General features: G+C 40.7%; 1 protein-coding gene across 8 annotated transcripts; it reads right to left on the minus strand.

The window, feature by feature from the left end:
- Positions 1–2845: 2845 nt before the first annotated feature.
- LOC147434519 (calcium/calmodulin-regulated receptor-like kinase 1) lies at positions 2846–7732 on the minus strand. 8 transcript variants are annotated; one of them, XM_086490967.1, is made up of 7 exons: positions 7578–7732; positions 6280–6665; positions 6052–6205; positions 5226–5352; positions 4799–4884; positions 3900–3971; positions 2846–3784 (listed from the first exon to the last, which is right to left on the minus strand). In XM_086490967.1, exons 2-7 carry the CDS (start codon positions 6624–6626, stop codon positions 3284–3286), a joined length of 1287 nt encoding a protein of 428 aa, XP_086347093.1. In that variant the 5' UTR covers positions 6627–6665; positions 7578–7732; the 3' UTR covers positions 2846–3283. The 8 variants fall into 8 exon arrangements, with proteins under 8 accessions (XP_086347093.1, XP_086347094.1, XP_086347096.1 ...); XM_086490968.1 differs by having other exon boundaries at positions 6280–6668; positions 7578–7728; XM_086490970.1 differs by lacking the exon at positions 7578–7732 and adding an exon at positions 7080–7193 and having other exon boundaries at positions 6280–6668.
- Positions 7733–10510: the final 2778 nt, after the last annotated feature.

Genomic DNA, 10510 nt, shown 5'->3' on the forward strand with positions numbered 1-10510 from the left:
ATGACATGGTCACTAGAATAATCTAGGCTTAGGAGGGCATATGTTGTGAATAACCCTAGATTAACCTAGCCGTATGGAACCTCTCCCTGGCTCTGTATGATGATTTGATGATGTAGAATGATGCCCATCATATACATATGACCCATGGACCTTTCTAACCCCTCTACAAATGGATAGGGACACATTTAGTAGGTCAATAGTAGCCCTAAAAAGGTGCATACGAGATTCCCCCTAGAATCTTTCCCAAATGCATGAACCCTAGTTTCTACCGCACCTCACATGATGTCACCTAGGATACCACTCCTCCTGTATAATGAGCATTTGTATCACACTCTTACCATTGTAGCTACATGCTAGCCTAATGCAATGAGACCTTGATTACTTTGTCCACCTCTTGTGTTATTAGCATTGAGTCACATTAATTAAGTCTTAGTGATAATTAGCGTACTAGTCTAACTATGAATGCTACACTAACACATCCACCTTAGCATCATTAATCCTCAGATACAACCCTAAGTGTAGGATGCATCCTACTCACATTGTCATCATAAGGAGATGCTACATGACTTTTGTCATACAACCAATTGCTTACTTCTCTGAAAAAGAGCTATTGCCTAAAATGTCATGTACAATATTGCAACAACATCATGGCCTATACACTAAAAGAATGAATAGCCTTCATAGCTTAGGTTCTTCCATAACGTAGGTGTGAAAAATTATTTTCAAGCCTTGCTTATGGTGAAGAATTTCTAGCCTAATACCTTAACCAACTACTTAGGAAATGAAGATGGTCCTTTCCATATGTACAAGTTGTTTACTAAGCTTACTTTCCCTTTAGGTAGTCAATACAACCATAAGATTCAGTTGCTAGCTCTTAGCTCAAGCGACTACCTGGATCACAATTGCAAATGAAAACTTTGTGATATGTTGCAGTATCATGCAAAAGACCAAGCAAAAAGATAGGGTACAAGCCAACACTTCTAAGTCTTCAAAGTAAGCTATCCAAAAGCTTGACTTGGTAGGGGTGAAATCATCTTGAACGATTGTCCATAAAACCACACTTGCAAACTTGCAAGGAGATATCAAGTGGATTATAATCTTGCCATGGATGGTATTTGAAAAAACTGTTCTTAATCAAAAAAACACTTGAAAATTTAAAGTGTAGCACCCATGCACAACAAATTTGGCATCCCATGTCTGTTTCACCAAACATACATAACTTCTTGACATGAAGTACATTTTGAAATCATTATTGGCATCGATATATGGTGAATTATGCAAGTTGCATACTGCTTCATGTACGTTTCTTCAATGGAAGTGAGGCATAGCGCAATTCGTAGATGTAGTCTTGTAACCCAAATTCAAACATATTTATAAGCCATAAGCCTAACCTACCTTAATTTGAGATTATCCAACAAGGTGTCTTGACATGTGAAACAACCATCTCAAAAAGCAAGTAATGTTGTGCCTCTTGGCCTTGAACATATGGCTTCAACGGAAGATACTTTCTCAATCCAACAAACTAGACTATAGTTCCTTGTATGTTCAAACATATAATGAATAGCGCCTTCGAAGAAGAATGAATGTCCCATGGGCATCAAAACTATTGGCATAAATGTGAGGGGGATTTGGAAGCCCTTGGCTACAAGCATACCTCGCCCACATCGACAAAAAAAAAAAAAAATTGTGCTAAAAAAATAGCTAAAATCTCAGAATTTTTATTTTTCTGAGATTGGGGAGACCTAAATGACTCCATACTGGCATCTCGATAAATCGATGCTACCCGAATATATTCCGCCCCTTTTAAATCCACGTCGGCCCGGCCACGAGCGAGCGACAGAGACTCCTTTCAGGCCTCACCTCGCTTGCACTCTGGGTGTTCATCCTCACTCGCGAGAATCCCTCTCTCTCTCGTGATATCTTCCCACTCTCTCGTCGCCTGTGACAGCCTCTCAGCGCAGAGCTCTGGACACAAGACAGAGAGGTCTTCACGAATCGCAACGACCTACAGACATGAGAGAGAGAGAGAGAGAGAGAGAGAGAGAGAGAGAGAGAGAGAGAGAGGCCCCCGGGGGGGGGGGGGGGGGGGGGGGGGGGAACCAGAGAGAGAGAGAGAGAGAGTGCCCACGTGTCCACCTGCCCCAATCTTCTCCGTCCCGCTTGCCTTCCTCCAAAAAGCATCATCGCCATATTCCAATTGCCAATGATTTTTTTAGAATTGGCCACCCATAATTTTGTCAAGACAAGCTTGAAATCTAACCAAGAATTTGCTATCTTAGCCACCAAAAAATATGCTAAAGGCTAGTTTTTCATGAGCACAGTTGAGAACCTAGGTCATCTTTAATTGGCGTTCTGATCTCTCAAACCCCAACTTCTATCACTCATTGAAATGAAATATAGGGCTCAAATGACATACAAGCATTCACCATACTTGTTATTGTAAATGCCTTCTATTGTCAAAATCATACTTTCTTCAAGGAGCCAGCTAATTTTTTTATCAATGGCTCTACCTTCATCAATTGATCATATGAGAATGTGCCCATCCAAAGTAATAAGAGGCATGAGTTAGAGAATGGCAAAAATGGCTGTAAACTGCCGACGGCAAATGATTGCATCCACACTATTGATAAGGAGGAATGTAGTAGAAACAAATCAAATTGGAAAATAAACAGATGTGCATAGGAAGTCAAATGAGGCCCTTAAACAAAGGAGAAAGGGACCCATTCTCTAATAAACAAATGCACACAACACTGTGTACACCTTTCTTCTTTCTCCTCTAAAGCATGTTTCAGAATGCCAAAATAATTAAACAAAAGTTAATAATCACATTTATTCACTTTTGACAGACCACAATCAACTTTCCATGTTATTGTGCTGTTCATTCCTTTGATGACAAGAATAATATTGAGAGAAATTTACAGAAATTCTTTACAAAGTAAAAACGGTCCCCCATATTCTAAAACCTAAGCTTCTGCTAGGGACAATTAAAGACTAAAAAATCTTACCACACAACCAATCTGACATACATATCATCAGCAAACCAATCATTTGGGAAAAAGAACAAAGTCGGAGGATGTGCACCTTTGCACCATAGCAATATTGCAGACTTTTGGGAATGAGCTGTTACATCCGCCGGCAGCTACAAGAATATGCACTCTTCAGCATCACATGGCAGCCCCATATAAGTTTGCACCATGGCTATGACCTGGCAACCCCACTTTCCCGCAAAAGATCTAGTGGCCCATATACCACCATAGACAAGTTACCATTACCCTCATGCCTATCACCTTTCCTGAAAGCTTGCAGCCCTTGAGGCTACTCTTTCTGCTCTAACCATTGAGGTCTCCCTCCGAATTGAGGATACGTCTAGAAAATCTATTCGTGCACTCTCAGACCTTGGACCAAGCCTCGATATAGCTTGAACCACCTCTTGCATTCTCGGCCGCTTTCTTGCTTCTATGTGTATGCATTTGGTACCAATCCTGGCCATCTCAGCAAGCTCCTTGAGGTCGCAGTCCCCCTTGAGCCTTGGGTCCAAGATCTGATGCCATACTTCAATGCCTTCATTCGATAAAAGTGCGAGCTCGACATACTCCATGAGACCTTCTAGAGGACTCCTAGCTGCAATAAGCTCAAAGAGGAGCACACCAAAGCTGTATACATCACTCTTGTAAGTGAGACTATTTGTGGAGACATATTCAGGGTCAACATAGCCATAAGTGCCTTTCACGCCTGAGGCGGGCATGTCCGGATCAGCCTCTTTTGACAAACCAAAATCAGCTACCTACCCGTCAAATTATCAATTAAAAGAGAGTTAAAGTCAGCCTTTTTTCCAGTAGTGCTGCTAAAAGAGCAGTAAAAAAGGAATTGCTTGATAAAAGGCAGACATAGATACATACCCTTGCAACCATGAAAGAGTCCAGCAAGATGTTGGAAGCCTTGATATCACGATGTATCACAGGAGGAACTGCCTGCATAGGATTCAGCGCGTAAAGTCGGTAAAAAGAGTGGATCACATCAAGATGAACATAATCACATAATTAAGCTGAGAACTAATCACTAGTAATTACTGTAATTAGTAAAATCAAATAATAGCTAAACAGGGAAGAAAGCTTCTGCAAGAAGCTACTGTTAAGGCAAAACTGCAGGTACTTCCCTTGGATGCTTTGCTTCACTACTCAATTGTGACGAGACACACACCACTATACGACATGAGTGTTGGTAGAGTGCTACTTCAAGAGGGTAGACTTATGACTTTTGAGAGCAATTAAGCTTATGAAAACACAGTTATATATTTATTTAAAGTGAATCATTCATGTGTATATTTTCATGTATTTGTGAAATTATAACTATTTACCTACCTACATGTATAGATCGAGAACAGATGTCTAACTTCACGTTAGGAAGTGCAGGTTATAACCTCATGGTACTCATTCACAAGACCACATAAAATCAGCTACACCATGCATAGCATCAACTGAATATTACAAAACATCAACAGTGCGCAAATGTAAAATGACACACATTGCATACGAACATAAAAAGAAGAATACAAATGTAAAATGGCACACACATTGCATACAAATATAAAGAGAAGATCACAGATGTAAAATGTAAAGCGACCACCTCTTTAAATAAGCATGCAAAGTTTTTGACTATCCACTTTCATGAGGCTTGTCATTTCCTAGAGACTCACCCTTCACTTATGTATTCAAGATTTTTTTGAAAAAAATTATTTTTCCGATATTGTGGAGATCTAATAAGGGGTTGAAGAATTAATGCTCTATAATGCACGTACCCCATTGTGAAGATATTCAATTCCCCTTGCAACATCCTGAGCAATCGAAACTCGTTGTTGCCAACTCAACACTGGATATCGCTCGTCTGAAATCAAAAGACTGAAAATCAGGCTTCCAAAAAGGGTCACATTGGGAGCTTAGGCAATACATAAATAAAAGATCCAGCCCAAAAAAGAAATGCAGCATGAAAAGAATCTAAGCTATGTAATTCATAAGTTCATTGGTTCAGATATCTGCTTCTACCAGCAAAATGTGAGTGAGTACTTCATATACAATGTGATATAATTTATATAGCAAAATGTGAGTGAGTACTACATATACAAAGATATAATTTATTTAGCAAAATGCGATATAATTTATTTTAGCTGCTGCAAATGAAACGGCAGAAATCAGGAGGAAAAAACAAGCAAAAAGAACAAAAATTACCATGTAATCTCAAGTCTAGACTGCCATTACTCATGTAATCACAGGCAAGAATTCTATGGCCGCCTTCAACACAATAGCCCACAAGATGCAATAAATTCCTGTGGTGCAGTCTACCAAGTAGCAATACCTATCACCAACAAGAAATTACACAAGTCACCTTCAAATGACCGCTACAAATGACGAGAATATCCATCAGCATAAAACTATAGTCAGCAGCCAGACATGATAAACTCCATGGAGAACCCAAAAAAGAAGGGAAAATTACCAGATAACCCATGAATTTTGTGAAAATTCCCCAAATACCTCTCAAATTTAAAAAATTCCCAAATATTTTACGAAAACTTCTCAAAACGCCCTTATGTTCCTCCAAAACTCCCGAAATACTGCTTATTAATCTCGCAAACATCTCCAGAGATATTTTTATTTGCAAATCCTCATGGAAAGATTGGTTCTCTCAGTAGAACTAGTATTTTAGATGGTATTGTGAGCTCTCAAACCTAAAATTGTTCATTATTTGCATACTCTTTCTGTCACCTTAGTGGGGAATATTTTTTTCTAAGACATATATCTCCATTGTCAACTGAGCAAAAATCAGAGCTAAGTCTGGCTAAAATTGGTACAAGGGTATTTTGAGAATTTCGAAATTTGAGAGGTGTTTTGGAAATTTCACAAATTTCAGGGGTATTTTGGTGAATTTCCAAAACAACTATTATTTCAGAGTCAATAAATCCACAGAGAAATTGCTCAAAGCTCAACTGGAATTAATTTAGCCATTTAAAAACACAGAGTAGCGCTTGAATTGCCTCTCACAAAAAAAACTACTCACCTCGTTCTGAAATTCTTTCTCGCCTTGCTTGGAATTGGTAGCAAGAACCTTCACCGCAACAACAGCCGTGTTTGGCAACATGGCCTTATAAACAGGTCCAAAACCACCTTTACCGATCAACGTTGTGAAGTTCTTTGTCGCTCTTTGTAGCTGCCTGATGATATGCTTTTCATATTATTCCTATAACTCATGGGTATTCAATTAAATAAACAACACAATAATACTCACTTATAACTAAACCGTGTGAGCCTCCTTTCTGGTGATAAGCTTGAATGGTCTTGTGAACGATTACTCCAAAAGGAAAAGGGCCCTAAATCAAGCAGGTACGGATGCAAGTGATGATGATTATGATGCACTACTGAATCTGATAACTCCATGCTCGCATTGATTCCATGTGCCCGAATCGGCAACGAATACGACCGCCTCGTTTCGACATCAGAATTTCTCTTCCTCTTTCTTAGTCTCAAAAATCTCAGAGAAAAAAAAACACACACAGCAATGGCCGTCACACCAAGTAGAGTCGCAAATGTGATTCCTACAACTGCTCCTGGCGACACTTTACGCGGCTTGTCCATGTACAACTCAAGTCATTGTAATTTTATTAGCAGGCGTCCCTGCTAGTAGATAAAAGACGAAGTTACAATTAGTGCTAAACCCCTTGCTCGGACCATTCAAATTTCAACTTTCACACATAGTGACATAAATGCATGCATACACGCATAATTGCACAAATCAATGCATGCATATGTAATTCCAGCAATCATGTCACTTGAATCACAAACTGCCCAAAATGTTTCCCCCACCACATGAAAATTTGTACTATTAAGATGAATATCGATCCCTACTACTCAGATAGCAAGAATCAAACAGCTTCGCACACAGCTTCTACGGAATGGCTTTACCCATTGAGCCTCTCTCTCTCTCTCTCTCTCTCTCTCTCTCTCTCTCTCTCTCTCTCTCTCTCTCTCTCTCTCTCTCTCTCTCTCTCTCTCTCTCCCCCTCCAAAGAAAAGACGCAGATTCTATTACTTAAAAGTCCCCCAGAACGCCCAAATGGTGCCTATTCCGAGGGCAAGTACATCACTGTTTACATAGCAGGTCTCTCTCTCTCTCTCTCTCTCTCTCTCTCTCTCTCTCTCTCTCTCTCTCTCTCTCTCAACCCACACGGCCACACACACACGGCTGACAAGCTCATCTGCAATACCGCACTAGAAAAAGGCCGCAACTTCTGTTTAGGAAAAAGAAGACCGTGTAGCTTCTGTGGGCCAAACAAGCAGATGAGTTGAGCGCAAGAATCAAATTATTGCAGGTGGCGTAGACAGGCGCTCTCTCTCTCTCTCTCTCTCTCTCTCTCTCTCTCTCTCTCTCTCTCTCTCTCGCGCGCACACACACACACACACACACACACACACACACACACACACACACACACACACAAACCCAGAGAAGCGTCTCGCAATCTCTCGCACAAAGGTGAGACGAATAAACGTGGGGAAAATCACAAGAAAAAGAAAATCTTTTGAGTACCTGTACGGAAAGAAAGCAAAGCTCAGGAGCTATGGCTATGGCGAAGAAGGCGGGTTCTGAAAAGACGAAGAAGAAGCACAGCAGCGTCGACGGGAAAATGGGGATCTTCAAAAGGACTAAAAACAATTTTCCGAATGCTCTTCTCAAAGCAGCTCGCTTTGACCAAGCTCAGCAAGCATACTATGCATGCACCAGTTACGTGTCTTATGCATAACATATATTTTAGGAAAATAGAAAATTACCAAAATACCTTGTGGAAATTCCCATAACACCCAAAATTCAAAAAATCCCCCATCATATTCGGCTAAAAATCCCCAAAATGCCCTTCAATATTGCCAAAATTTCCAAAATACCCCCAATTAATCTCGCAAACATCTTTAAAAACACTTTTTTTGCAGCTTTTTACAGGGAGATTGGTTCTGCTCGATAGAAGATGATAAAACTAGGATCTTGATGAAATCATTCATCATTTTTTCACATAGATGCCTATATGTATATTTGTGAGCTCATTGTTAATTAATTTTGTCTAAGACGCTATAAATTAGATCTCCATTGTCATAAATATTAGAGCTGAGTCACACCGAGTGCCAGTGGAAAGGGAGGTGTTTTGGCATAAACCAGGTCGCACCCAAGGGTAGCACAGTGGAAAGCTCGTCTTTTTTGCAAGTAGGGAGCTGAGATAGCGCGCTCTCATTGGCGAGATGCTGTCAAGAAACAAGGAGATGATTTCCTCTGCTAAAAAATAGCTTAGACCCTACCTTTTTCGTTGTGTTAGTGCAACGATAGCGGGGTTTCTACGTTTCAGGTGTAGAATCAGGGTTCTCTAAAGATGGCAAAGCTCTTCACCCCACTCCCCCCATTTGCACAAGGTGCGACTCAGCTCTTACTCCCTCTCCCCCTGAGTGCGACCTGGCCCTTAGTCTATGCAAAAATTGGGGCAAATTCATCCAAAATGATGCGAGGGTATATTGGTAATTTTTTAAATTTGAAGGGTATTTTGGGAATTTCCACAAATTACAGGGTTAAATTGGTCATTTTTCCTATATTTTATTATTTGAATATACATACGCACCCAATGCATGAACATATAGTATGTACATACATATGTTTCAGTGTGTACACACCAGTGTATGTACATCATCTCTTGGCCTTGGAGCGCCTTCCCATAGTGTACATAAAGATGTTCTTAAGAGGACCCCTCCCAAAAACACTACCATCAAAAGTCACCTCCTTGTGGCCTCCGCATTTGCAATGGCCGCTTGGCTAGAGAATGGTTAAACCACCCTCCACACTCGCAATTGCAATTCGGCTACCTACAGTCTACCCACCACAAACTATTTGCACCCCTATTTCATGTCGCAATTCACCTTCTAGGTGCCGTGTTGACTCAAACCTTCAATTTTTTCAAGAGAAGCTACAAGATTGTAATAAGTTTTTTGGCACCCCTCTTTCACATACCTTTGCCCATCCCTTCCACAATCTTGTTAGAGTTGGCACAAGCCTCTACTACGCCTAGAAAACGAGAGCTTAACATAGCTGAGGGCAGCTTTACTTGGCGTGGGAGGCCTACCTAATGTATCTTTACTCATGTATGTCTCCATGTATTTTCATATCTACTTTGCGAATGACTTTCTTCTTTGAAGTTTGGATATGTACAAGGAGGTGAGACCCACTCCATTGAGCCCTCCCCCCCCCCCCCAACCCTTTTTTCTTTGGAAAGGTCAAAGCTCAAAGTTCTCTCAAGCGCTCTTTTCAGAAGCGACCTTATGCTTTCCCATAGCATGGAACTCGTTCCCATTACCCCTCAACATTTGCATATGCAAGAAGGATACGAGAGAAAGAGGAGAGAACCTGGTGAAAGGAGAGAAATAGGTAGCAATTTTTGCTACTAGTAACGGCCGGCCGCCTTCGGAAGCCTCTCTCTCTCCCCCTCTCTCCCTCTTTATCGCGTGCAAAAGAGCTTGTTTTTGTTTTGGACTTTAGCTTTCAGGTCACAGATCGCGACACGTGTAAAGGGCTCCCCCTTCTGCCATATTATGTTAGTAGATATGGGAACCCTCTTGTTGAAACCTTGCTTTTTGCTAGCTACAATAGATAGAAAAAATATCCTTTATTTAGTTTGACTAGAAATGATTTAGCATTCCTTTGGGTTTTTTTTTTTCTTGTAAGGCACGTTAAATTCACGCCTTTTTCCCACCTATTCCCTCGCTTTGGATTCTTCGGATTAGCACACCCCACCTTGGGTTCGCTTGTCTTCCGCTTTGATTTTTCTCGCCTTCAGCGCTTTCCTCCACCCCTCATCTTGGAATCAAACTCTTATTCTCTCTCTCTCTCTCTCTCTCTCTCTCTCTCTCTCTTAAACACCACTGCTGGCTCGAAGGATGAAAATACACCCACACGCGATCCTTCTTGCGTCAATTTTTGTAGAGCTCTCTCTCTCTCTCTCTCTCTCTCTCTCTCTCTCTCTCTCACACACACACACACACACACACACACACACACACTCACACACACAATAACTCAGAACTTTAGAAGTTGGCACCGGGTAGTGAGTCTCTCTCTCTCTCTCTCTCTCTCTCTCTCTCTCTCTCTCTCTCTCTTAGGCTCGTCATAATTGAGAGAATTTATGAATTTTAAAGGGTGGCACATAGTTTAACTCCTAAAAATAGAAGGGGATAAAATATATTAGAACAACTAAAAGGCCTGTCAGCTGGGCAATCTCTCTTCTCATTTGGGATGCTAGTGTCACGACTGATTTTTTACGTACATTTTATCCATTTTAAGGTATTTTTTTGTTTTCTATGGGAGAAAATGTTAGCCACTCTCTCAAAAATACACTATAATTCCAAGAAAATAATAATTTCTTGGAAATTGGCAAGGGTCCCCTTGGTGAGTAGGAGTCCCCATGAACTTGATGGAACAATCTCTCTCTC

The sequence above is a fragment of the Adiantum capillus-veneris genome, chromosome 19 (assembly GCF_014529385.1).
Source record: "Adiantum capillus-veneris isolate H3 chromosome 19, ASM1452938v2, whole genome shotgun sequence".
Taxonomy (NCBI): Eukaryota; Viridiplantae; Streptophyta; class Polypodiopsida; order Polypodiales; family Pteridaceae; genus Adiantum; species Adiantum capillus-veneris.